The sequence below is a fragment of the Miniopterus natalensis genome, chromosome 20, assembly GCF_054644295.1.
Source record: "Miniopterus natalensis isolate mMinNat1 chromosome 20, mMinNat1.hap1, whole genome shotgun sequence".
NCBI classification, from domain to species: Eukaryota; Metazoa; Chordata; class Mammalia; order Chiroptera; family Miniopteridae; genus Miniopterus; species Miniopterus natalensis.
Window position 1 is genome coordinate 12,450,744 of NC_142100.1, and position 27,513 is coordinate 12,478,256.

General features: G+C 48.5%; 3 protein-coding genes and 1 long non-coding RNA gene across 6 annotated transcripts; 2 read left to right on the plus strand and 2 right to left on the minus strand.

Moving 5' to 3' along the window:
- Positions 1-566: 566 nt before the first annotated feature.
- Positions 567-17,818, plus strand: UFD1 (ubiquitin recognition factor in ER associated degradation 1). Its single transcript, XM_016204356.2, has 12 exons — positions 567-688; positions 3,397-3,529; positions 3,870-3,902; positions 6,658-6,779; positions 8,013-8,143; positions 9,703-9,775; positions 10,327-10,395; positions 11,282-11,347; positions 11,614-11,661; positions 12,488-12,576; positions 13,483-13,564; positions 16,837-17,818. Exons 1-12 carry the CDS (start codon positions 686-688, stop codon positions 16,909-16,911), a joined length of 924 nt encoding a protein of 307 aa, XP_016059842.1. The 5' UTR covers positions 567-685; the 3' UTR covers positions 16,912-17,818.
- Positions 2,362-15,832, minus strand: LOC107530560 (uncharacterized). Its single transcript, XR_015716214.1, has 3 exons — positions 14,711-15,832; positions 14,480-14,614; positions 2,362-2,552 (listed from the first exon to the last, which is right to left on the minus strand). It is a non-coding gene; the product is annotated as an uncharacterized LOC107530560 (long non-coding RNA).
- Positions 17,819-19,405: 1,587 nt separating the features above from the next.
- C20H22orf39 (chromosome 20 C22orf39 homolog) lies at positions 19,406-26,038 on the plus strand. Of its 3 annotated transcripts, none has more exons than XM_087828828.1 (4): positions 19,406-19,526; positions 19,671-19,838; positions 22,638-22,803; positions 24,503-24,638. In XM_087828828.1, exons 1-3 carry the CDS (start codon positions 19,503-19,505, stop codon positions 22,764-22,766), a joined length of 321 nt encoding a protein of 106 aa, XP_087684954.1. In that variant the 5' UTR covers positions 19,406-19,502; the 3' UTR covers positions 22,767-22,803; positions 24,503-24,638. The 3 variants fall into 3 exon arrangements, with proteins under 3 accessions (XP_087684954.1, XP_087684953.1, XP_087684952.1); XM_087828827.1 differs by lacking the exon at positions 24,503-24,638 and adding an exon at positions 24,646-26,038 and having other exon boundaries at positions 19,408-19,526; XM_087828826.1 differs by lacking the exon at positions 24,503-24,638 and having other exon boundaries at positions 19,426-19,526; positions 22,638-24,495.
- MRPL40 (mitochondrial ribosomal protein L40) lies at positions 23,541-27,253 on the minus strand. Its single transcript, XM_016204353.2, has 4 exons — positions 27,109-27,253; positions 26,675-26,758; positions 25,574-25,732; positions 23,541-24,715 (listed from the first exon to the last, which is right to left on the minus strand). Exons 1-4 carry the CDS (start codon positions 27,159-27,161, stop codon positions 24,391-24,393), a joined length of 621 nt encoding a protein of 206 aa, XP_016059839.1. The 5' UTR covers positions 27,162-27,253; the 3' UTR covers positions 23,541-24,390.
- Between the last annotated feature and the right edge of the window lie 260 nt (positions 27,254-27,513).

Genomic DNA, 27,513 nt, shown 5'->3' on the forward strand with positions numbered 1-27,513 from the left:
GCCGCCATTCGCTGCTGGAAAACCCTGCCCCCCCTAAAGCGCGTCAACAAGCAGGCCGCAAACGCGTTTGCCCAGAAACCCCACCTTCAGTGGACATATTTACTTTGGGCAAAGAAGCCTATTGCTTCCCCACTGGAACTCCAGGAGAAAGAAACCACCTCACCTTAAATTAAATATATTTATACATCGAACGAAGGCGTCAGTTTATGATTTCAATAGGCTTTTGGTCTAGTTCGAAGGCTGATGGGTCGCTTACTTCCGCCCGAATCCTCAAGGGCTGCGGCAAAGGCCAGAAGGTCTACGTGCATTCTGGGTAGTGTAGTCCTTAAGGAAAACGGGCCCTAGTAAATTTGTCGGGGCGGGGGGGGTACCATCAAAATGTAATTTTAAATACTTTTTAAAAATTCTCTAGAGTGGACATAAGTTCGAAAATGTACTTTAGTGTTCGTTCCGGAGAAACTTTAGACCCTGGAGCCTTTGCCTGGCTTTTTCTCTTTTGCAGCCCAACCCAACTCTATCCTCCGCACCTCCCCCCCACCCCGGCTATGGTCCGGCACTTCCGGTGAGCCTCCCATGACGTCAGAGCCGAGGCGGCTGCTGCGAGGGCTGTGAGCTGAACAAGCTGGTGGGCTCGGCTCGTAACGTTCCCAGGACCTAGCAGCATCTGCGTGGCAGAGGTGCCATCATGGTGAGTGCCGTGGGGCAGGGCCCGGAAGCTGGGGCCGAGTCATGGGGAGGGGGTTAGGGCCCGGCGGGGCAGACCTGAGGGCTGCGGAGATGCCGAGTCACCAGGGCCGCAGTCAGGCCCGTCTGTCCGTTTGGGGAGCTTCAGGAGACAGTCGTACCCTTGCCTACGGGTCATCCCCTCTAGTTCAGGAGACGGTTCGCATTTCTTCTCAGTTGAACTTGAACTCCTCCCATGTTTGTGTCCGCCCACGGTTTTCGCAAGTGGTAGACACCTAACAGATTTCCATAAACACCAAATTAATGGAAAGGTGGTTGGGGTAAGGAGCAGAATCAGGGGCTTCCCTGAAAGAATGCATTGGGGCATCCCCGTGAGCGGAAACACTCCGCTCTTGCCCCAGTTCCTTGAGCCCAGTACCTCCTGGGTCTTGCCTGGGTGGTAATCATGCCTCCAGCTGTTTAAGCGACTCGGTAAAGATGACAGTAGTAGCTAATATTTGCTGGCGCTTTTCCCGATACACAGCTTTTGTGCGCACCTACAGCCCCTCATTACAGCCCTACAGTGCCCTTGGAGACAAGGGTGATTATTATCGTTTTAACCATGAGAAAACTGAGGTTTAAAGAGGTAAATAGTGTAGGTCACAAAAGTGGGGAGTGAAAATTTGAAACCTAGTCTGTCTGGCTGCAAAGCTCAGTCTAATTACTACTGTACAGCATTTCTCAGTGTCACCTGTTCACTTTTGTAAAAACGAGGAATGATTATCAGACTGTACCCTGAGTGTGTTGGTGTTGAATCACACTTCTATTCTCAAGTTTATCCACTCAATAGACATTGAATACCTCCTATGTGGGAGGCAATGTGCCAGGCAGTGGGGTTATAAAGGAAAGTAGTGGATTTGGGGTCTGAGCAGTGGGGAAGTGCAGAAAGTCAGGTTCCTGGGTGGATTGAAGGTAGGTATATGGATGTTAAACACTTTGCACATTTTCCTCTTTCATACGCAAAGAGAAGAAATGGTTTGGTGGGGTGGTGCAGTGAGCGGCACTCAGGGAGGCCCCCACACTTCTTCCTTCTTTCATCTGGAAACGGTTTTCATTTGTGAGGCTTCTGGCCGAGAGTCTGTTGAACACAGAGTCCTGTTGATTAAAAGAAGGGAGTCAAAGGTCTGAAAGCTGTGCTAGACCACAGGGAATGAAGAACCATTTGAGATTTTAAACAGGAACATGCTATATTTACATCTTAGGAAGATTTCCCCACTTCCCCCAGACCCTGGAAACCAACATTCTGCTTTTTGTCTCTATGAATTTGGCTACTCGAGGGACCTCATAGAAGGGGAATCATACTATTTTTGTCATTTGTATTCAGTTTACTTCACTTAGCATAATGTTCTCAAGGTGTATTTGTGTAGCATATGTTAGAATTGCCTTCCTTTTAAGGACTGAACAATGTTGTATTGTATGTATACACTAAATTTCCTTTATTCACCCATTAATGGACATTTCCCTTGTTTCCACCTCTTGGCTATTGTGAATAGTGCTGCTATGAACATGGGTATACAGATACTTTTTCAAGACCTGCTTTCAATTCTTTTGGATATATACCCTGTTGTGCTATTATATTCTTTTTTGCTTTTTTTCTTTTTTTGAAACGTCATAGTAATTGCAGTACTTTGAGAAGACACCAGCTTGCTGTGTAACATGTTTCTAAGCCTCATCGTAATCCACAGCTTTAAGAGCTGGAATCTTACCTTCTCGATGGCACCATGTCTTGGCTTTACTTATTAACAGGAAGGATGGAGTACCACGTACCACAACATGAAGGCACATTGGAGGGGCACTGGCCCTGACCCTGGACAGAGCAGGGAAGTCTCCTGGGAATAGGAAAGGATGGTCATGGAAGCAAGGGGAAGGAGTATAAACATGGTACCTGCTCTCCCCCTGCCTGAAATGCTCTTCCCTGTTTTTCCTTTTGGCTCTGTCTCTGGGAATGCCCAACTCTGCAGGGTCCCTTCCTGACCACCCACTTAAAATAGCATTCCCAGGAGCTCTCTGTCCTTTAACCTCTTTTGTCCTCAGAACATTTATCACCTCCTGACACAGGCATTTTCTATTGCTTGTTTCCTTTGTCTTGAATGTCACCTCTTCCAGGGCAGAGGTTTTACCTGTTTTGTTAGTGAACAAACCTCACTGGAGTGATGTTCCCCTAGTGCTCAGATCAGAGCCTGGCAGATAGTGGGCACTTAATAAATAGATGTTTTTTAATGAGGAGAAAAGTGTACCAGGCAGAGGAACCAGCCCAGGGTTGGGATATGGGGAGACGGCAGGTATGGGAGATTTGGGGGCCTTCAGTAACCAGTCCCTTAGGTTTGCGGAGCTTCTACCTGGGTCCCAGGGTGTGTGTGGAGGCAGGGGCGGGGGAAGGCTAAAAGAGATGAAGGACAGGCTTAATGTGCCCAGTTCTTTTAGTAAGATCCTACTATCTAAAAATGGTGGAAAGGAGATGGGAGGAACAGACTGGGCATGGCAAAAAGGGTGGAGATGGACTGTGCTGCCAAGAAGTGTTTCAGGCAGACCTCTCTGGTCCATCAGGAATTTGGTGCATCTTGTTCTTTGAGAACATTGAGCGGCATTAACTACCGGATCTGTTTTGGCTTTTGATGAGAAGAAATGTACTTTCGTTCTGTTCTAACTTCGGCATCTCTTTCCTCCTCCTAGTTCTCTTTCAACATGTTTGACCACCCGATTCCCCGAGTCTTCCAGAACCGCTTCTCCACGCAGTACCGCTGCTTCTCCGTGTCCATGCTTGCAGGGCCTAATGACAGGTCAGATGTGGAGAAAGGCGGGAAGAGTATGTGCTTGTTTTTATTTTGAATAGTAACTTTCCCTGCCCTCAGTCTTCAACAGCCCTTATTTTGCATGTGTAACAGTAGCTACTTACAGTGAAAATATTGCTTATCCCAGATTTGCTGGGGCGGGGTGGGGTCCAAGTTATGATTAGATTTATGGCTAGTAGCCATTCGGTTCCCCAAAATAAGTTACAGCAAGCAAAATTCTTTATGACATATTATTATTAAATTCTGGCTACCATATAAGTATTTAATATTTTTTAAGGATACAACAGAAACTGCATTTTGGCTTTTGTTCCTTCCTTTTTCTTTTCTAATATTTTTTAAATGTTCTTTCCACAGTAATTATGCCACCCTCAGCCCTCGATCAACTCAGTAAGTATTTTCTACGTCACTTGAGAACTGAGGTAATATAAAGATGGATGCCATATCTGGCCAGGAATTGGCCCTGGAATATGCATGCTGGGCTGGTAGAGCTGGGGCCACAGATGCCCCAGTGAGGTAGCCTTGAGGGCCAGTGAGTATTCAGCTCCAGGTCCCTCCTCTGTGAAGGGGATGGCCCCTGACCCCACCCTGATCTCTGATCCCATCAGGACTAAAGGAAGGTTGGCGCACCCAGGCTTATCACACTGCCTGGGCAGCTGATGCTGTTGACTGGGTTTACTAGGTTTTCTGCTAGAGGACTGTGGTCAGCTCCCAAGAGGATGCTGTGCGGCAGGGCTCTCATCTCCAACTCAAGCATCTCTCCTCAGCTCCAGGCCCTCATTTCCACCCCCTCTGCCCTGCTACATCTGAAGCATGTCAAAAATGGAGTCTTCTGCCCCAGAAGCTGTTCCTCTCACTGGCTCCTGCCTCTTTCCCTGACCCCCTCATCCCATGAGAGCAATTTGGAGACTTCATACCCTGGCCTCACTCCACCTAGACACACAAAATCCTGACCACAGGCACAGTCATTGCCTTTTGAGATTCAATGATATTTCTGTTGTGAATTCCTCCCATCAGAAGCAGGAGACATGGAGGCCACCAGCAGGAGGGTCCATAGTTGGTGTTCTGTACACTTAGAAAAAGGGTGCCAGCTCTGGTGTCGTTCTGGCTTGGACTTTGCACCTTGCCCAGCCTGGCTCTAGACTAGTGTCTTGGCCTCTCTGAAATACAGTGGACTCCTCTTTAAACAGGAACACATAGTGCCTGTCCATCAGAGCTGCTGAGTGGCAGGAGTACCTCCTGCCCTGTGGTGCCCTATGGTGTGTTTGTAAACATCCTAAACCCTTGTAATGTCAGTCAGAAGGCATCAGGTGGTAGCCTTTAGCTCCAGGGCTTCACCGATGTCAACAGCATAGTGGCTATCCCCAGTGGAGGCCTTTAATCCTGGCCTCAGCTCAGCCATTGGGTGGATAGAGCTGAGAGGTTCACATTCCTCAGACAGGTCCTAGTAATAAGAGAGGAGAGGTCAAGGCCCCTAAAGAGCCTGCCTTTCCATTTGAGCTGACGTAGGAACTGAGCACCAGAGTGACCCTTGGCACACGTGTCTGAGAAGAAACTCAGATTGGGACAGTGGGATTTAGATCAGTGTTGTTCAAACCTTTTAATTGTGGGAGAAACTGTCCAAATGAACTCTTACTGGGAGTCCTAATTTGTAAAAAGGGTCGCTGCTCAGGCTGGAGGAAGTGACTGGGTATAGATGGCTTGGGAGCCCCAAGGCATTTTTCTAAATCACAAAATGCAGTTTGAAGACCAACAGATTGAGGAACACAGGGGTTTCTTCCAACCACGAGAATCTTGGACCCTTGGCTGGAGCCTTGACTGACTTCCTTTCCTTTTCACGGCTCTATATCTGGGAGGTGCCCTGGGGCCAGAGGCCTGGCTTTTGGGCCCTTGGCCACATACTGTCAGCATTCAAGTCACACTTTGCCCATGCGGACCATTGCCTCTACAGTGAGGAGCCACTTCTGGAGGGCTCTCCTCCCCTATCTTTGGTGTCATGCCTAAGCTCATTACTTGGTCTGCTTTACTAGAATTTTCAGGGAGATCCCAAATGGAGGCTGCCATACCTCCCAACTGCTGAATGAAACTTCTGTTGCCATGTTTGCCTAAATTGACAGGTTAAAGCGGGCCTCAATGGTTAAGCCTCCAACCTGGGCCAGTAGCCTGCATTGAATCCCAGTGTCACTATTTGTGGGCCACGGATCCTGGGCATGTTGCTGAACCTGTGTGCTTTAGTTCCCTGTAGATAAAAGGGATAATGAGAGTACCTACCTCACTGTTCTGAGAAGACTGAGTGAGGCATGTGGCAAACACCACCGCTATGTCAGTCTGTCCCAATCCCTGACTATTCTGGATTCTGCTTCCCATTGACAGCTCCTCCTTTCTGTGGCCCCTGCATTCCTGGATCAGCATGCCAGCAGTCCTGTTTGCCGGCCTATGGCCCTGTATGTGGCTTCACCCTCAGAGGGGATGTACTGTGTTGTGACCCTGCTGAGAGCCCACACTGCTGATGTGCCAGTCACCCTGCATGGTGTCCCACCCAGCCTCCTCTCCTGTCCCCGTGGCCCAGTCTCACCTAATTGTCAGCCATTCCTGAACTGGCTGGGCTCCCCTTCCCTCCACTCCTTTGCTCAGGCTGCTTCCTCTGCCTGACATTCCCTTCCTGGCCATCCCACCTTGACTCACCTGGAGGACATCCTCCAGGAGCCCTGCTTCCTCCCATCCCACACCTCCCACAGCACACTGCATTGGGGTGCACTTGTTTTCTTTCTCCGTTTGCTCACTAGAAACCTTTGAAGGTGGCAGTTTTGTCCAGCACATGGATGGCACTTAAGTTATTTGCAAATGAGTGAGCATCCCACTTTTTAAAATCAGAATTTCAGAAAACCACAAGTGTGAGCTGCTGCTAAGAACCTGAGTCACTGAACACTTCCTAATTCTGGGCCAAGTTTTGTGATCTCGCAGGGAATGTGGGGTCTTGTGGGTGAGCAGACACTGAAGGGCTAGGCACCACCTGGGTACGAGTGTCTACTCTGTGTAGAGCGGTGGTGGGTGCCCCGGAGGCTGCTTTCTAGGGGAACATGTTTGGGGAACAGGGTTTCTCCCCCTTGTAGAACTCTTGTCCAATAGCCTCTCTTGTTTCTAGGCCGACTCAACATTACTTATCCCATGCTGTTCAAACTGACCAACAAGAACTCGGACCGCATGACACACTGCGGTGTGCTGGAATTTGTGGCTGATGAGGGTATCTGCTACCTACCACACTGGGTGAGTGGGGCAGTCCGGGTCTCTGGAGAGTCTGTGAGCCTGTCTCAGGTGGGAACTGAGGCAGGGACATCCCCTCCCCCTCAGCATGTGTAAGCGTCTTGCCCCCAGATTCAGAGTGAGGAAGGGCATTTGGAATAGCCTTTTCTTTGATGATTGCTCAACCAGTAGCCTAGATACCACAGCTGTGCCATTTACCTGCCATCTCCTGGGTAAGGCTTTTTAAAGATAATGAAGCAGGAGTATTTTTGAAAAGGTCTAAATACAGAATTTTCTATTTTATCCATTTTTTCCCCATTTTTAGTAGTTTCTCCCCTAGTTCTGTTGCAATGGGTGTGACTTTTTTGCCTATAACTGAGTCTTTTTAAAGCACTCAATTTTGTTGCCATGGAAACAAACCCTTTCTAGAGCACTTAGGCTTTCCCTTAAGCTTGTGTTCTTCCCAAGTGCTAGGTGGGATCAGTCGCTCCCCCACAGGAGCCCTCTACTCCATCACACCTGTTGTCTGGCCTCTCTTGTGATATTTCCTAATCTCAGTCCCATAGGGAGCTCTTACACCTCAAAGCCCAGGCCCAACTTACTTTCCTTCTCACTTGCCCTCCCTAGCATTTGCCTCTCCCTGCCTCACTCTCCTGTGTGTCTGGAGGTTCTCCTCTTGTGTTTGAGGCCTTCTCCTGCTCATCTAACAGAACGCTATGGTTAGCTGAAGTGTTGGGCAGTGACAACTTCCTGAGGCCAGTCTGCATCTGCAGAGACCTCTTTGTGGCCCCTCTGTAGAGGTGAGAGAGGAAGTGGTGATAGTGGGATACACTATATCTTGGAGGTTCTCTCCAACTCACAGAATTGGAGTTTGGGTGGCCCCTTGTCTAAGTTCTTAGACCACTTTTTTCTGAGAAACATCACATCCCCTGGGATGCCTCTTTAGGTGCATGGAGCTGCCAGCCTGCCTCCTCCTGAGCTGGCCTCCCAGCTCTTGGCAAGAGTAGGTGTTTGCCTGGGTTTTCCCAAGTGTTGCCACTGAGTCAACCCCCATACACATGCATTCTGTTGGCTGATTGGCAGGCTCCATCCTACCTCAGGCTTCTGGGCTTCTTCAGGGTAAGTCAGCCTCAAACAGGGTCCCAATGAAGAGGCCATCTAAATGTCAGACTTTAGTCTGCCCAGTGCATGGTTTGGTGACGGTCCTGCTGGCCACTTGATTTCCAGAAGCCTCACGTAGCCTTCTTTTTCCTTTAGATGATGCAGAATTTGCTGTTAGAAGAAGGAGGCCTGGTTCAAGTGGAAAGCGTCAACCTTCAAGTGGCCACGTACTCCAAATTTCAGCCTCAGAGCCCTGACTTCCTGGACATTACCAACCCCAAAGCAGTGTATCCTTTTGGAATAAGAAGGGTTCTTCTGGACAGAAGAGAGGTATGCTGGCAGGCAGTAAACAGCGCTTTGTTGAACGTGTGCCTACTTTGGGGAGCACATATTTATTTATTGTGATTGGAGTTGTAATTTGAGAGTAATGACATTCAGCCTGCACATCTACCATGGTCCTGGACCTGGGTCTGACAAGTGCGCTCGACGCTCTGTGGGCCTCTTCTGTATACTCGCCATATACTTCATGGGCAAAGTTGAACCCTTCCTTCAGGTGGACTATGACACCTAGCCCAAAGCCCAGTATGTTGTGGTAGAAGGGGGCCAACTGGTCTGCCCGTCAGCCCCCAACCCCTGTGAGCCACTGGTGCCCACAAAGTTGCCACTCAACCTCCCCTTTTACCCAAGTTTAGGGCTTTTCACTCCAAAACAATGGAGAGCATTGATTTAGTAAGTTTTCTTTCTCTCAGCAAGAGGAAAGCAGAGGTTTTAGGTTCTAGTGGGTTTTGTTTTGATTTGTTTTTTTTTGTATGTTCTTCCCTGAACATAAGCCAGATGCGTGTGTTTATAATTTAAGGAGTGACCAGTGTGGGTGAGGGACTTGCTGTGTGTGGATTGCAATAGCATGGAGGCCGCCGTTTGGCTTGTTGAGATCATGTTATAGAGTGGTCACTTTTACCTATTTTTTTTTAAAAATGCATGTTTGGAAAAAATACAGATAAGTAGACAGTAAAAGAAAAGCTTCCTGTACCTGTCCCCCTGCACACTCTTCCCAGGCTGGAACTCAGGAGCAAGCTGCTGCCAGCCATGTCCTAGATGTGGGTGTGCCATGTTGAGCCATCCACTGACTATGTCTGTATACTGGGGTGTTGAGCCCCCTGCAGCCAGGTCCTGGACATGTGGGGGTGCTGGGCTCTGCTCATGGCAGTCAGTGGAGGCTTCCGGTCCTGGGACAAGGTCTGGTTACCTTGTCCTTCAGAGCTCTGCTTGAAGGTGCATAAGAGTTGGCCTGTCTCTGTCACTGTAGCCCCTCATGACTTTCTCTGGATTTCTACATGTATTGCAATGCATACTTACTGGATTGCTTTCAGAGGCAGTTTCTCTCATCGTAGCTAACTTTGTATATGGAGAAAGGGCATTACTTTCATCAGCCGAGAGTCAACCCAATGCTCCCTGGTCTGGCTGACAGTCTGGATTAAGACAGCATAGAGCAGAGAATGTGGGGGATGCACAGAGCAACAGTGCAGGAGCCATTTCCATCCTCAGAGGCCTCGTGGATTGGATCTGACAGCTCAGGGATCCTCGGGAAGAGTCAGGGACAGGGCACTCGTGCAGCATGGCATTTCACATGAGTAAAGACAGCATCCCACACAAGGCCCTTTTCACAAAGTTGCTGTCACCCTGGAAGGCTTTGTGACTAAAGGAAGTGAACCTAGACAGCCTGGCTCTTTCTCCCTCAGACTCTGAGATCCTCAGACTCTGAGATCCTCTCTGGGATGTGCCATGTCACGGTGGCAGATTCTAGAGCCACAGTTTATGTTTATGCCTTGACAATGTGTGTCTGCAGATTAGAAAATGCATTGAGGAACTTTGCCTGTCTGACCACTGGGGATGTGATTGCCATCAACTACAATGAGAAGGTGAGTGTATCAGCCATAGGGCCAGCAGGGCCTTTAGCCCAGCTCAGAGCAGGTCACACCTAAGGAGGACCTGCAGTGCCACTCTGATATTTCCATGGGGGTTCTTTTTAAGCATTGTATACCTGACTTTTGTCAACTAATTGCTGCCTACTATTTGCTTTTTAGAGGCCTAGACTAATAATTCGCCATGTTTTGATAATTGATTGATTATATTTATGAATGCGTGAGCTTAACATCGTTATCCTTATTAGTTACAAGTCTGTGTATCACAGTGGTGAGCCTGCCAATGTGCTGCAGTTAGAAAGGTCTGCATTGCACCTAAAATCTGAGCTAAGCCCTTTGCTAAGCTGTCAGGACACAGAAATGAGGCAGTCTGGGACCTTGTTTTTATGATTTCGTCCCCTGTTGCCGCAAGAGGTGTGGCTGAGGAGGGTGTCATGGAGGTGAATAATGGATCTGCAAGCTCAGTAGGAAGCCGCAGTAATGTGAATGGTGACAGCTCCCAGTGCTGCCATGAAACTGTCCAACTGATTTCTGTGTTCTTCCCACAGATCTATGAACTGCGGGTGATGGAGACTAAGCCTGACAAGGCTGTGTCGATCATCGAGTGTGACATGAATGTGAGTGACTTTGCTGCTTACAATGCATTTCAGCCTGGGGAAGACAGGCATTTGATAGCACCTTTAGGCCAGTGCCCCAGGAGGATGTCACTGTCACAGAACTCCCAGGACTATTTGGGTGACAGAGGAGGAAAACGCTGCCAGAGCATCATGACGAGGCCACTGACCTTGTGATCCCTCTCATGGCCAGTGGAGGTGTCAGAGTGGCCTCCAGTTCTGAGATGGTTAAATCTACTTGGCATCTCAGACCTGTCAAGGAGTGAATCTTCTTAAGCATGAAGGAAGCTCAATTTTTTTAAAAAACAACAACAAGGAAAGCTACTTAGCTCCTGAGTAGGAAGGAACTATTGGGACACACAACAGTTTTGTGGCTTTCCAGAGAATGATGCTAAGCAAAAAAGGCCAATCCCAAATGGTTACACACTGATCCCATTTTTAAAACATTTTTGAAATGACAACACTTCAGAAGGGAAGACAAAACAGTGGTTGCAAGGTGCCCTGGGTGGTGGTGAAGGCAGCCAGCAGAGGTATGGGTATGGATACAGAAGGGATCCTGTGGTGCTGGAACTATTCCGCATCTCGACTGTGGGCATGGATGCACAGACCTACACTGGTGATTAAATTGTGAGAACTTACACACAAAGTGAACTCTTCTAAAATTGAGAAATTCTGAATGGTGTAGATGTCGACATTCTGGTGGTGATATTATGCTATAATTTTGTAAAATGTCACCATTGGAAAACTGGCAAAGTGTACAGTGCATCTTTCTGTGTTATTTCTTAAAACTGCATGTAAATCTACGGTTGTCTCAGTTACAAACAGAAAAGCTAAGGAAACCTAAGTACCACCATATCTCATAATTTTCCTTTTCATCTTGGGAACACAGGTGGATTTTGATGCTCCACTGGGCTACAAAGAACCTGAAAGACAAGTCCAGCATGAAGAGTCAACTGTAAGTTTTCTCCCTCCCCAGCCTGGCAGGTTTGGCCTCTTTGGTAATGGTCTTTGGGAGTGTGTCCTGGTCTATCCTGATTACCAGCCTGTATTTGGCCTCTACTGGTGCCAGTGTAGCCACATTCCCTGCTTTTCTTCCAGCCCTGCTCCCAGGGGATGTCCCAGCTGTTCAGGTGCCGAGACAGTAGTAGAAATGAGGGGCCCAAGGGAAAAGTTGGGGTATCCCTGCTGAGACGCTTATCTCTCATTTTTCTGTCCTGTCAGGAAGGCGAAGCTGACCATAGCGGCTATGCTGGCGAGCTGGGCTTCCGTGTGAGTACCAGGTCGCGTGTTTTACCCCTGTGCTCCTGCTGTGCTATCTTCTCCTCCCAGCCACTCTCTGTAACTCTCCATGGACCTCAGCAGGGATTGGGCCTCAGGGTATCTGTAGACACATATATCTGCCACTTTGTCAGTTACACTGCACTTGACATCCACTTTCTCATGGAATCCTCCTAACATCTCTAAGGCAGCCACAACTTTTTTTTTTTTTAATTCTAACCTACCAAAAAGTTAAAATAGTACAGTGGACACACATAAACCCTTCACTTAGATTCACCAAAGTGACCACTTTTGCTTTATCTCTAAGAACATGTCCTCTTTTTCTTTGCTTGCACTGTTTTAAAGTAAATTGCAACATGACCCTTCAGTACTTCCACCAACCAGGCTCCCTGGGAAAAAAGTGTAGATGGCTAGTGTGAGGGCACCAGGGCACTAGGAAGCAGTGAAAGAGGCAGGACTGAAAGCTGAGCTATGGGGCAGTTGCAGCAGATGTCTTAGTCCACCTACAGAGCCCCAAACTGGGTGATCCTACAGAGGCCAAGGCCAGACCTTTCAACCTGTCATTTGCTACTGCCTGCCCCTGGGCAGTGGTTACTCTTGAGCCAGGAGGCTCCCTTCAGCTCACAGCAGTCCTGAGGGGCTAGGCAGAGAGTTCTCCACTGCCCACACTTCAGCAGCTGGGAAGTGAGAGCTTCATTTCTGAGGGGGACTGGGTGGCATCCCCTAGCACATATCCCTGCAGTAGTCTCAGCAAAGGGCACACGTGTGCTCACTCTCTCGGGGCTCACTACACACACTCTCCTGCTTGCCTGTATAGGCCTTCTCTGGCTCCGGGAATAGACTGGACGGGAAGAAGAAAGGTGTAGAACCCAGCCCCTCCCCAATCAAGCCTGGAGACATTAAAAGGTGGGTCTGCCCTGTCTGCTTCAGCCTGGTGCTTTACCATTGTCTAGGGAAGGTCTGTGCCAGACCTCTGGGATGGGCAGTCTCACTCCAGCTCTGGAGACAAATCCCAATTCAACGAGGCTAGCAGGGTGGATGAATCCCTACACCCCCTGCTCTCCTTGAGGGACTGGAATGTGACAGGGAGTTGGTGTTTCCCAGTGGAAGTGTATCAGTATCTTTCCCCCAAGTCCAGGACCGCTGCATTCCAGCCTTCACTCACCTCAAGTAGCTCCTCATCAGATCTACTTAAAACCTTCCAGTTCCTATCTAGTAATTGATTTTTCTATTTTACGACTTCATCAAGTCACAGTATCTCAACTTCCCTCAAACAGGAGGGAAGAGCTACCTCACTGAGATGTGTTTCTGTTGTTTGGTCCAGGGACTCAAAGCAGATACCCTGCTTTGGTCCTGTCACAGTGGTGGCAGGGATGTGATACATCACCTGTCATATGTCACCTCTCTACTATGTGTTAGAGCAGAGGGAGAATGCTATAAATGGGTTTTTTACCTGCTCTCTGAAGGAAGGAAATTAGTCTGGTGCAAGTGTACCCCTTCCAGTTTAATCCGTGAGGCTGGAGGACAGGTTTGATGAGGGCCTCCAAGCCTCCAGATGACCCTGACTGCAGGCCAGGCAGTGATTCTGAAGGCCTCTACCCCAGTCGCCTTCTGATTCTCTCCTGGAGGGATGCTGGGGAGCACCAGAGGGCTGGCCCAAGGCCAGGGTGGGGTACTGCTACCTACCCCAGAGTGAGAGTCGCCAAGAGAACACTCATCATCCCTTTGGCTTGCCTTCCTCTTGCTTGTGAAAGTGAATTTGAGCCCTTTTCTCTTAGGACTAACATTTTCCCTCTTCCATCTTCTTTACAGAGGAATTCCCAATTATGAGTTTAAACTTGGTAAGATCACTTTCATCAGAAATTCACGTCCACTGATCAAAAAGGTTGAAGAGGTGGGTATATTTCATGGGTAAGAAGTTTTATTTTCTAATGATGAGTGGAGGTATTCTTTCCAATTTGAATCAGGGTATTTCTGTCATATTTTTCTTCATTCTTGGGGCCCTCCGATGGCCCAGTTGTCCTGTGGAGGCTGTGTGGAATGTGTGCAGGCTGCAGCTCTAGCATCACCTAATGTTGGTGATCAGCACAATACTGGATCACAGAGTCTTTGCCAGGTGTCAGGCGCCATGCTGAGTGCTTTATACTTAATTATTTAATCCCTGGGGAGTCCCAGGAGGTGGCTGCTGTGAGCGTGAAGGTGCATGGCAGTCAGTGCCCAGGGGAAGAGCTCCTGACAGCTGCATGGCACCACACTCCATAAACAGCCTCCACTGAGACCAGATGAGAGTGGCCTCCTTCGGCCCTAGAGTTCCCATGTGACAAGAATGAAAGGGTGCAGATGAGGACAGGAGGTGTTGGTAAAAGAAGAGGTTCCGCCTATGGGCCCTTCTTCCAGGTGCTGGAAACTGACTCAGAAAATCCAGCACACCCTGCTACTGGTTACTCACCCAACCCAGCAGCTGTGGCTGTGTGTGCTGTGTATTTCTAGAACGCCAGCACTCAGACCCACCACTTTCCTGGTTCCTTTTCTCATAGGCTCGGTCTCTTGGGTGCTAGGGGTAGCAGATGTGCTGTGAGCCTGTTCATGGTGGGCTGCCAGATGGGACCAGTCACTGGCCAATTTCCGAGTACAGGCCCCTCTGATCACTGAACTCCCCTGTAGCCTTTGGGTGGTTGGGGATAGAGACCCCTATGCTGTCTGCACATCCCGGCTCCACTCACAGCCCCTCCTAGCCTTAATGTTCTCAACACACTGTTGGGAACACATTCTAAGACAAGCAAATGTGATCCCCATGATCATACCTCACCTTTTGAGTCCTCCTTGAGGCCCTTTCCAGGTCTTTGCCAGCTATAGGCCGGTCTTGCTAACTCAGGCATAGAGGCTTCAGCATGGGGAGTCTTTCAGACTGACTTGTGATGCCACTGTTGTAGATACACTAAAGCTGTGGTACAAGGAAATAAGGTAATAAAGACAGTGAAGAGGACAACTGCAGCACCACTTTGGAAGCCCCCAAGCAAAAAGATAAGTGGTAACTGACCTAATAGATTAAGCTGCATACTGAGCAGGCCATAGCTTGGTTTAGGTGGTAGAGCTGTCAAAGGGCACCTCTGAAAAAGAGGGGCTAAAGATGGAGAATATTTCACAAGGCAGTTAGAACTGCAGCACCCCTTCCTATTGCCAGGAAAAGGCACCATGGAAAGACCCTGGCTTGGGGTCATCAGCACAGTGGATAAAAGAGAGCATGAGCGGCAGTTTGCATCCTAAATATTGCCACCCTTGGTGTCCTTCCCCTGCTCGGCTCCCAGACGCAGCAGGTTTGTTGGAGGAGCTTTCTATGGATAGTCTGACAAGCCCCAGGGAAGGTCCCAGCCAGCTCACCCCGTAGTGAAGACCATAGTCAGAAAGTTTACAGTGCTGACATCCAAATCATTGGAGTTCTTGGAAGAGATTGGAGACACCAAAAAGGGAGAAACCATCAGGGAAATGATTGCTCCATATGGAAGGGCACAAATTTGCAGGTCAGAAGGCCCACTGCGAATCCAGCACGGTGAATGAAAATAACCCAACATTGAGGCAAAGAAACGATTCTAAAGCTTCCAGGAGGAAAGAGGTTCTACCATAGGTCAAGAATCGCATATCTCAGCCAGACATAGTAAGCTAGGAGATAATGGAGCCGAGTCTTCAAACTTCTGAGAGGAAGCTTTTCAAAAATTCTGTACCCAAATCTTATGGGCTGCGTTATGCAACCACCCCACCCCCTTTCCTATGTTAAAGCCCTAACCCTTCCGTACCTCAGAATGTGACTGTATTTGGAGTTAAGGCCTTTACAGAGGTAACTAGGTGAATGTGAGGCCATTAGGATGGGCCCCTGATCCAATCTGACTGGTGCCCTTATAAGAAGAGGAAATTTGGATGCTCATAGGGAAAACCAAGTGAGGACACGGCAAGAAGGCAAGGAGAGGGGCCTCAGGAGAAACCAAACCTATCAACACCTTGATCTAGGATGTCTGGCCTCCAGAACAATGAGAAAACACACTTTGTTTAAGTCCCCCAGTCTATGGTACCTTGTTATGGCAGCCAGAGCAACCTAACACCAACCAGCCTTATCACTGAAACATGAGAGAGCAAAAACAAGGTACTTTGGGATACTTGAGATATTACAAAAAGATAGTCCTCATGCACCCTTTCTCAGGAAGCTGCTGGAAGATGTACCCCACTAAAATGAAAAAATAAGGTAGAAATAAGAAAGCCTTAGATCTGGGGAACAGGGGTCCCATGGCCAGGTATAGCACTGAGAGAATGGTCAGTCTAGGAAGGGCAGCTGGAAGACATCAGGAGACACCTTCCTCAAGCAGATGAAGTTGTTGGGATGCCTGCTGTGATTAAATTTATGCAGAAGAAAGAAGGCAGACCTGTTATGGACAGCAGGGCAAACAGAAGGTTCTGCAGAAAGGGAAGACTGGATGACTCACATTTACATGTGTGTTTGGGAGCTCAGAATCTTTATCTTCTATAGGCTGACTAGCAATACAAACACATGAAAGATACCTGTTTTTGAGGGTTTAGAAAAAACAAGCCGCCTTTCTGCTGGTGGGAGAATAGCTTACTGAGGAATTCAGCTTGTAGGAAATGTCAGAGCTGTGTGCAAACACTTTAGGCTGCCCACCACAGCAATTTAAAATACTGCAAACCTGGAAGTGATATCCAGTGGTAGAAGACTGCCTCTACTACATGATGGAATTTCCATAGATTTTAGAATGTATCAGATAAGAAATTCATTGACTTCAGACTTGGGAATTAAGTATGAAAAGTTTATATAAGCATATACCGAAAAGTAACTGGAAATGTTTTTTGGGGTAGTGGAGTTACATGTGACTTTTCATTTGGGGGTGTATTTTATAGTTTTTACATAAAAAATGTAATGCTTCCACAAAAGGATATACATTTCACCCTGAGAATAAAGGCTGTGGTAGACACATAGTTGTGATTGTGTGGTCATGTTTTCAATTCAGTTGATTATGATTTATATTTATATTTTAAAGACATTTCTGACTATGAATGAGGAAGTAAGGAAAATGGGTGGATGGTACATGAGTCAACAGAATAAAGCATTTTCTATAAACCTCCAAGAAGTTTCTGAAAATAGTATTTTTCTTCACACAGGATGAAGTTGGAGGCAGATTCGTTGCTTTCTCTGGAGAAGGACAGTCATTGCGTAAAAAGGGAAGAAAGCCTTAAGTTGGGACTGTTAGCTGATTGGAAAATAAAATAATCAATTGCAACATAATGGCTTTTAGTTACTGCCTCTGACAGGGATGAGATTGTCGCAGAGGATGCTCTGTCACTTTAGGTTCATTTAGAGTTAGCTGAGAATTGTCTAGTTTAACCTGGAATTGGGACAGCAGGACTTTGTGGTTATGTACTTGAATTGGGGAAAGAAAGCTGTCTCTGAGATCCCATAGGGGGCCTCCTCTCCACTTCTTGCTTTCAGCCCTTGGGAGCACTCCCACTGCTTCAGCAGGAGCAGAGTTCCCCAGTTCCTGATAAAAATCGATGGAGGGGATTGAATTGCTCTAACTTGTGGTGTTCTCTTTTTTTATTTATCTTTTCTTTTTGTGGGTCTGTGGCTTAGATGTTGCCTTTGACCTAGAGAAAAGTGGTCTAAATAGATTTGTGCTCTATAAATAGTGGTTATTCCATCACTCTGGCTACAATTTAAGTAGTTTGAGGATAGGTTTTTCTATTTTTATTTTATCCCCCCCCCCCCCCCCAAAGAACCATTCCTCAGAAGGAAAACCTGATCTGAAAGCATTTCTACTTTTAGTTTTCATTTGGAAATAATTGGCTCCTTAATGAATCTATTCTGTGGGGGGAAAAACCCACAAAACTTCATGGTGAACACAAATGTGAGTATTAGAGTAAATGAAAGCTAAAGATACGGTTCTCTCCTTCCCTATCCCCTACTCCCAGTTTAATGTACTAAATTATCCAAGGTTCTGCTGGCTTGCCTATTTTTTATTGGTCTCAGATCCTCACTTTCTATAAAGTAAGACCTTTTGACATGTTAATCCAATTATTTTAATCTTTTGCTTGAAAATAATTCTAAATTAAGAATTTCAAATAAAAATGGAATGACTAAAACCTGGATTGCCTCTAAATTTTGATTAGGTGTCAATATAGATTGATGTTTGGGCCACTGACCAGGAGTTGGAGGAAGACCTGCTTGCAGGTGCCCCTCGATTCCATCCTGCTGTTAGAAAAGAGCTGGCGGGGGGGTGTCTCCTGGACAATGTAGGGAAAAACAAGGCTCTCTGACCTCTGGGGTGGGGATGGTCAGGCCCACCAGGGTCTCTCCCTGTATCAGGTCTCCTGCTTGTAGGCAGAGGGGTCCTTCTCTGATCAAAGTTCAGAAGCCCAACACTGAGAAGAGAGGATGCACCACTCCAGGACAACAGCCCCAGGGTCCACCCATATATCCTCAGAGAATGAGCATTGAAGACTCTCATGATAACCAGGACTGGGCCCCGTGACCCAAAACAACACCACTGGTGATGGATGTGGTTTCAGAGGGCATGAAGTACCACTGTGACCTACCTGACTCTTCACTTAAGGGGTCTCAGCTTCACTAGCAGAGGTAGAGCCTTCGGTGGGTAGGCAGCCTCCATAGACAAAATCACATTGCCTGACATACTGTCTTTTAATGCATAATAAACAAAGAAGCTGGCCCTGGGTTTTTGTCTCCCTTAGGCATCATCTACTGTGTATGTAATGAAATCAGTTCTGTTCTTTTGCTGGAGGCACACTCCCCTGCCTGTGCCAGGGGTGTACCCCAATAATGGGTCTCCTGGTGACATAGTGGGGTCACCTGGAGCAAAAGTCCTGATCGTCATTGCTGTACCCTGGCCCACAGCCTTATTGTCACAGTGTCTTCTCCAAGCTTGGTCTGTGAGCCAACTTGGCAGGACTCATAAAATTAGAGCTTTCTGAACCACCTGTAGGACATCTGACCCAGTCTTAATCATAGAGGGGCCCAACAACTGCATTGTAAGGGGCTCCCCAGCACATGATTCGGTGTGCATAAGTTGGAGAACCATTGCATTGGTATTGCAGGGCTTTCTGTCTCCATAAAGCTTTCACTCCTAATCAAATATACAAGCTGCCCCTGGACTTGTACCCCATGCCACTCACAGCCTCCATGCCTTTGACCACCCTGCCTCTGCGCAGAATGCCCTTCTCGCCTCCACCTCCAGCCTGAGCTCTCTCCGGAGGTTATCCCGCACCCTAGATACCCTACACCCAACACACCTCACGCCCAGCCAACCCGGGTTATTTTGTGAGTTCATCTCAGTCCTCGGATGGACACTACAGCAGTAGACTCGGCGGCTTCGCGGCAGTTACTGCACAGTATGTGCTTAGGACAGTAAACCCGATCTTTGAGATTTTTGAAAATAACAGTCGCTAAAAAGAACTGGCCGGACCCGCGTGGTTTCGCAAAGAGCCAACTTAACGTGGGGCGCAGCCCGGGCATCCTTCCCAGCCGGGGCGGACGCCCCCCTCCGCCGGTGGCTGCGCGGCTCGGCGGGAGCTTCCTGCGCTGCGGGCACGCGCCCCGCCCCGCGCTTCCTGGGCCCCGCCCCCCGCCTGCGCCCCGCCCCGGCTGTTATTGGCCGCCCCGCCCGGACGTCCTGCTCATTGGCGCGTGCCAAGGAGGTGGCGTGGATTTAAATCGTCATATCGCCGAGTTCCTCGGTTTCTCACGCGGTGCCGGCTGAACCGAGCTCCATTGGTCAGCGGGCTGAGGGGGACGGGAGCGAGGTGCTCGCCGTGACATGGCCGACGGCGGCGGCTGGCGGGTAAGTGCGGGCGCCGGGGACCCGCGGGAGCCTCGTCGGGCCGTGTGACCCGCTTAACCGCGGTCTCTCCCGGGGAGGGTTCAGGTTGGGGCTCCGGGGCGGGCGGCGCGGCGGCTTCCAACTGAAACGCACGTCTCGCCGCAGCCGCCGCGCCCCTGCGAAGCCTACCGCGCCGAGTGGAAGCTCTGCCGCAGCGCGGGGCACTTCCTGCACCACTACTACGTCCACGGCGAGCGGCCCGCCTGCGAGCAATGGCGACGCGACCTGGACAGCTGCCGCGAGTGGGAGGAGCGCCGCAGCGCGGAGGCCCAGGTGCGCCCGGGAAGCCGGGGGTGGCGCCGAGCCGCTGGGGCGGCCGAGTGCACCGGCCACCCGTCCCCGCGTTCCAGGTCCCGGGACTTTGTGCTTGCTTTCTTTCGAGAAATACCAAAAATTAGCCTATCAACTGGGTTTTCTGACACTAAAAGACAAAAAGGGGAGTGGAAAGTGGTTTGGGAAGAAAGGAAGGGCCCCCCAACAGTGTTAGGGTTGTCAGCTGATCTTCAAAAGAGGTGATATTGCTGAGTCCTGGAAGACCAGGAACCAGCCTTAGCAGCCTTCACCCTGTCCCGGGGGTTTCCCTGAAGAACAAGGTCCGGGTGCTTGGAGCAGAAGGAGGGTGGGCTGGTGAGGGGTAGGGTATGAGGCTGGAGAGGTACCGGGGACCTGGTGGGCCTTTAAAAAGGGTGGGAAGCATGATTTGTTTTATACCTTTAAAACACCAGCCTGGCTGCCAGAGTGGGAGAGTCCATTATTCAAGGGCACAGAGACCAACCAGTAAGGAGGTGGTTCTAGTTGTCCATGCATTCAGCCGATACCTGTCACGTTGGACACTGTTGGGGATACAGGAGGGATGAGAACAGAGTACCTGCCCTCCTAGCACCTACAGTCTAGTTTAGACTACAGTGGTGCCTTGGAGCTTTTGTGGGTAGGGCGATGGAGAGAAGCTGTGAGGGTGCAGTGCTCATGGGGAGTGCCTGGGGAAGGGGAGCCTGCGGGACTGACTGACGGCTGCTTCAACATTGTTACATGTATGTTATTATTGAAACAGACAAACTGATGTAGAAACCAAGCTATGGTGTAAAAGAAAATGTGACAGATTCATAGTAAGTTAAGTCCAAAAAGTGGAAAAGATAACTCACAGCCTATGTGGCAAGAGATTAGTGCCCTAGCCGGTTTGGCTCAGTGGTTAGAGCGTGGACTGAAGGGTTTCCAGTTGTATTCCGGTCAAGGGCACATACCTCGGTTGCAGGCTTGATCCCTGGCCCAGTTGGGTTGGGGCGCGTTTGGGAGGCAACCAGTTGATGTGTCTGTCTCTTCCCCTCCCTTCCACTCTCTCTAAAAAATCAATGGAAAAAGTTTCCTCAGGTGAGGATTAACAAAGAGATTAGTAATCTTTACATATGTATGAGCTCTTATATCAGTAAGAAAAATGGGGATGATTTCAGAGTAGAAAAGTAGGCAAAGGACATGAAGAAGGAATTCATTTAAAAAGAAAACCTAATGGCCTGGTATGAAAGTTAAAACTACAGTAGGTGGTTTCTGCCTGGCAGAATGTCAGAAGTGTTGATAGGGGTTTGGAGGGTCAGGGGTCCTTGTGCATTTTGGTGGAGTGTGAGGTGTTCTGATTGTCTAAATGTCAAATGCATATCCATTGACCCCAGTTTTACTTCTGGAAGTTTATCCTAGGGAAATAATTGGGTAATGGAGCACAGTTAAAAATTGAAAATTCTATTTTGTCACTGTGATAGTGCAAACACTGAAAGTGTCCTAAATTCCACTAATAGACATTTGACCAAATAACTTCTTCCACACAGTGGAGCATTACATAGCCATTAAAAAGAATAGATAGCCCTACCTGGTTTGGCTCAGTTGTTAGAGCATCGGCCCGAGGACTAAAGGGTCCTGGGTTTGATTCCAGCCAAGGGCACATACCTTGGTTTCAGGCTTGATCCCTGGCCGAGTCGGGGCGCGTGCAGGAGGCAGCCAATCAGTGTGTCTCTCTCACATTGATGTTTCTTTCTCTCTCTCTTCTACTCTCTCTGTAAAGCAATGGAAAAACATATCCACAGGTGAGGATTAAAGAATAGATAGTAACGTATCCTGGCTTGGAAAAATGCCTCAGTGAAAAATGCAAGAAGTATAAACTAGCCGGTAGAAGTTATTCCATCTTTAGGGAAACATGTGATGGCTCTAAAATTTTAGGCCTAAAATTGTGTTGGGGAAGCTGTTAACTTCACCTCGGGGATGGAGGTCTGGGAGTCTTTCATATTCTACTTTGCATTTCTGATCACTTTTTAAACAAGAACAAAAACATCTACTTGAGACGATAGAACTTAAGAAGATGACTGAGAAGGTGGAATTAATATGTGTAAAGAGGCCAGCATAGACCCTGACACCTACCAAAGGGCCCTGTGACATTTGTGATGAACTGCCGTGTTTATTTTGAGGAGAGTAGCATCTGTGGTCTGGACTCCTCACCTGTCCAGGGCTCCCTTGCCTGATCTTCCTCCCTCTGGCCTCTTTCAGACTCTCATCTCTTCTTCCAACTCAGCCACCAGCCAGCCTTAGGAGGTGAATCTGATTAGGCCAACCAAAGGCATCAAGCCTTGAGACCCAGGAGAAGATATTTTTTAAATGTCCTCAAATTATGGTGATCTACACAGTACAGTTGACCCTTGAACAACATAGGCTTGAACTGTGTGCCTCCACTTACTGTGGATTTTTAAGTGGACCTGTGCTGTTCAAACCTGTGTCAAAGGTCAGCTGTACTTTCCACCCACAGTTGGGAATCCACTTGTGCAGAGGGCCAACTTAAGTTATACAGATTTTCAACTGTGTGGTGGGTTGTCACCTCTAACCCATGTTGTTCAAGGGTCAATTGTTTTTCATGGTAGCTTGGGAGAAAGCATGATCTAGATGTGTGTGCTAATATGGAACAGCTACCAAGATGTAATAGATGGAAGCAGTTTCGCAATGGTGTGTACCATACGCTGTTTGGGAGGCTGCTGAGGAGGAGGGAGGTACAAGGGCCATGTGAGGTGGGAAGTGACTGGGGTCTTCCTTGCACAGCAATCCCTCTGTAACAGCGAGCGTGGGAGAGTCCAGGCTGCAAGAAAGCACACCCTAGTGTGGACCCTGCGGCAGAGCCCTCCTGCAGACTGGCATCTCCCTCTACCGCAGGAAGAGAAAGACGAGTGACAAGCACCCCTGCACGGCTTCCTCCGGACTGTTTCAAGTGGGGCTATTGCATCACCTAAGGACTCTGACTGGCCCAAACATTCCAGTACCTGGGAGCTTCTGCCTGGCTTAGAACATGGAGCTTGACATCTCCAACGCTACTTGCCCACCCTCACCGGCATTCAGGGTGCCCCACTGCTGCCATGCTCTGGAAGACACCTTTGCCCACTTGCACAGCTTCCAAGAAGGCAAGCACCATTGCAGATTGCTGTGGGCAGCCAGGTTGGGCTGTCTCATGTTCCCCTGCCAGGGGCAGTAGCACAGGAGATGGCTATCCTAAGGTCTAGAATTCTCAGGTAAACTCTTGAGTAGTGGCCCTGACCAAAGTGGACCTATAGAGGTAACTAAATGGTTGTGCGCCATGAACACCTTATCTGGCCCTGGTTTGGTGATGACCATGCATCGCCAGCCACTGGTGCTCACATTTGGCTATGGCCCACTCACTCAGTTCCTCTGCAGACACAGGTTGGGCATACCTCTGGACCAGCAAGCTGCACCTTCTAGGTTCATAGGAAGTGAGATTCTGGTTTTTAAGAAATGCACACAGCTACAGAATAAACCATCTTGCATAAAAAGGGTTCATGGACTCTTAGCTGAAAAAACCCAAGCCCAGGACATATGGAATTTTGGTCTGCTGCCCTCAAAATTTTTAGAAAATGTGGAATATGTGAAAAGCCATTTTACACATTAGATTCCAAATAGAAGCTGAAAATTAAATCAACAGTTTAGTCATTGAGATTGTTAAATTCTGCATATGATGTACTTGGACAGTGTTAACATGAGGTCATTAGGGTGGGCCATAATCCAATACTGCCATGTGAGGACACAGCGAATAGGTGGCCATCTACAGGCCAAGGACAGAGGCCTTCAGAGAAACCAACCCTGCTGGTACCTCAATCTTGGGAGGTCTAGCTTCCAGAATTGTGAGAAATGTCTTTCAGTCATGAAGTCTGTGGCATTTTGTTCTGGCAGCCCCAGCACACTAATACAGTCACCATCCCAGAGTAACAGCAATTCAAAGGAGTCCTCAGCCCCAGGTGTCCCACCCTCCTGTGGGACACAGCAACTTTGTTAATTAATGTGTCTCTGGCTTGCTCCACTCTCTTCAGTCCCCCTCCCCAGCTTAAAATGCTAAGTTGGTGTCCTGATGATGTGAGGAAGTTCATGTGTTCTGTCTGCCCCACCTGTGCACACAGCCTACACATCCTTCACCTTTGTTTATTGCGGTCATTTTGTGCCTCCTGCTAGGGTCATCTGCCCCACAGGACTGGACTCTTCCTTTTTACTGGTGTGGAAATGGTCATCGCTTAGTCATCCTCTCTCCAGTACCTGGGGAGTGGAGAGGGATGGGGGGGACACCTGTAATAGTGTAAACAATTAAAGTAAAAAAGTAAATTTTTAAAAAAAGGGCAGCATATCTCACCCCCATCCATCCTCAGGTGAATTAATTATGACTCTAACAGACAAAGAGACACTTGATTAAACTTACATTTATTCTCAGCATGCCTAACTCTGTGACAAACAGGCTTGAGCTCTGGTGGTTCTGGCTGTCAAGGGTAGCATGTTCAGATAGCTGCCTGCAGCTCTATCTTTTGAACTCCACCTGTGTGTACACCTTGGTGATATCATGGTACCTGCCTTCAGGGGGCTGATAGTTGGAGATCGGTGGTGTGTAATCTGGCCCTTCTCTCTCAAAGGGGAACAGACTGGGGTCCCGCTTGATAGCCTCCATATGGAGCTCCTTGGACGTGAGTTGTAGTTCCTGCAGAGCTTCCTGCTGGGCCTCAAGCATGGACTTGATGGCTTCCCTCTCCATCTCATGCTCTCGCTGCTTGTACAGGGACCACTTCTTCAGAAGCAAAGCTCTCCGCTCAGCCTCCTCAAAGGAGAGCTCTACCTGAGGCCGCTGTCTGGGAACACACAAATCCAAAGGTGTGAAGCTGAGGAGCACTGACCTCACTGACCAACAAGTCTCCATGACTGCATATGGCCCAAGCACCCTCCATGCCAGACACAGTTGGAATTTAGGACAAATTAAGGAATGGGATGTTGAATGTGGCAACAGCCGCAATTGACACTAAGAACCAGTGCCATTTGCTTTACATGGAGATTAGAGACAGTGATCCTCTGAGAAGGCTATGATAGCACTTCCTCTTTCCCAGGCAAAGACGACCTTTGGTGAGAGGTGACTTCGGAGAAAAGTGAAATGGTATAATGAAAACGGACACCAAAATTCCAGGGAGTCAAGAGCCTATATCAGACCTGGAGTACCAAAAGACACCTGCTGTGTCCCACTTGTATGGCAAGGTGCTACTTTATAAATAGTACACTTAAAAGATGCCAACTCTGCACATAACATCCTAGCTATGAGCTTTTGCATCACAAAGCAAGAGGCTAAGAGTTTTCTACCATCAGGATGGACAAGGCCTGCAGGCCTGCAGACCCAAGGCCCAAGTTGTGACAACTACAACTTCTCTTGCAAAAGAGCAACAATATGAACTTTTGAGCAGTGCTGATACGAACCCACTCAAGCATCTGGCCTGGCTTATCGAACAATTCTGAGTTTCTTTCCCACATTCAGCCATTCAAGAGCACCACACAGGAATGTTTTTCAACTCTCAGGAGACACGAGAAAAGGACTCAGCCCAGGGTCAAGTCAGCCCAAGCCTACTTACCCCTTCCCATCACTGGTGTGAACTACAGGTAGAAGTACCTTTAGGTGATGGAACTGCTTTGTCCTGAGGACCTCAACCCTACAGGACTCTTACCTCACTTGATCCAAGAACCTCACAGGTGTAATAAAATCTTCAATGGGAATTAGCTCCTGGCTAGCCTTTTCTAGTTTTCGGATCCTCTTTTTCAAACGGTCCTTTACAGCTTGGTCTTTTTTAGGATCTACCTTCTTCTTCTTTCGCAGAGGTTCTGCTCTAATAGATAAAGCAAACATTAAAAATTTTCCTTTTCAGTTTCACAAACATGCTGAGAGACATGGCACCATGTAAAGTACCCCAAACTTGTACTGAGCTCTCCACTGGGGAATGAACTGTGAATGGTCCTGCCTCGTAAGCTGAAAGTGGCAGGGAGATGGATGGCCTCCACCCCAGAGTCCTTGTGAGAACTGTGTAGGCACTGTCAACCCAGGAAAGGGTGAAAAAGCTTCATGGGGCTTCGGGGTATAAATTAAAGGGAAGTGCTCATCTTTAGTGCTGGAGTTCAGGTGTGCCTTGGCATTGCACTGAAAAGTGAAAATACCAAATTGATGAGTTAGAAGCCAGTTACATCTTGAATGGACCTGTGACTTATAAAAATGATTTCAGTAAGACTTAAAAGAGAGCATAATAAAAATGACTGGCATGTCCCTAGTTTTGGGGATTTCTTCAGTGAGCCCATCCTAGAGCATTCACAAACGTCTGATTTACTCTCAGGAACACATCTATGGTGATAATTTAGTATTAAGAATAGTCAAGTCCTCTAGCATCAAGACCACATTTCTTGAATCAAGTCCTAGAAAGCATCCAGAGTTCCAGGTGGAAAAACTAGTCCTCATACCTCCCCCCACTTATCCAGGGAGTCAGAAATGGAAGACCCATGGAGAACAGTTCATGTTTTGCCCTTTAAAAACCACAAGATCCATTCAAAGCTAATTAAATTTTATTTAAACTACTTCTACATTTAATACTTGTTTTCTGATTACACACACAGCAGTATTCCAGAGAATGTTGAAAAGGCAGAAAAACATCTGCCTAAATTTAACTGAGAAATTTTGTAGGCTATTAATTTTGCAAACCAAAACGTAGTGATTTGTTCTGTTCAACACATCTATCTCCCGCTGACACCTCCAAAGAGTTCAGACCCACATTTGAGTTTACCTCATGGGAATGAGTTCCCAGAAAGACAACAATGAAGCTCGCTGGTGGGTGTTTCTAATCTGTGTCTGCCAAATTCCCAGAGGCCTGAAAGAGATGAGTGTATATAAATATCTGATTCTCCCCACTAAACAACAAAAATTTGCAATGCCCTCAAAACCTAATTTATTTGTAACTACTAGATGTGACAGCAAGGTCAATGTGGGAGATTTTACAAAATCCCCCATTCAGATCAGAGAGCAGTTGGGCAGAGTCTCTGCTCGCCCGAGTCCTCGGATTTTTACCAACTGGAAGAGGTGGGATCAGCCCGCTTAGTCCTTAGGTATCCGTGGACAGGGCGGCCGGGGAGAGAGCGCAGGCGAGGCCGGGGGCAGCCGGTGCGGATTGTCCCGCACGCGCCCCAAACACCCCGCGAACGGTCAGAGGTCCACACTCACCAGCACGGCGAACGTAGAGCGCGCGAGATAGCTCTCAGCACGGTGGCGGCCATGGCTCCAAAGGCAGCCGACCGGCTGCTTCCGGGCGCGCACCTCGGTGGTCCGGCCGTCCCGTCGATTCGCACTCTAGCGTTCCGACCTGGGGCGCGAGCTACGGAGGACTAGGTCACGTTTGGTCCCGCCCGGCCGTGGCAGCGGCGTGCGAGCACGCCCCCAACGGTGGGCTGGATCTCGCCTGGCCCTGCCCCAGGCGCGGGTGTGGTTCCTCTCTTTCTCTCGACTCCGCCCCGCACGTCACTACCCCACCTAGTCGGCTCGCACCCTTGCGAAAGCCAAGACCACAGTGCAGCCGGAGTGGCCAAAGGAATGTCCCTCTATTCCAGGTCTAAGTGCCCCCATCTGTGA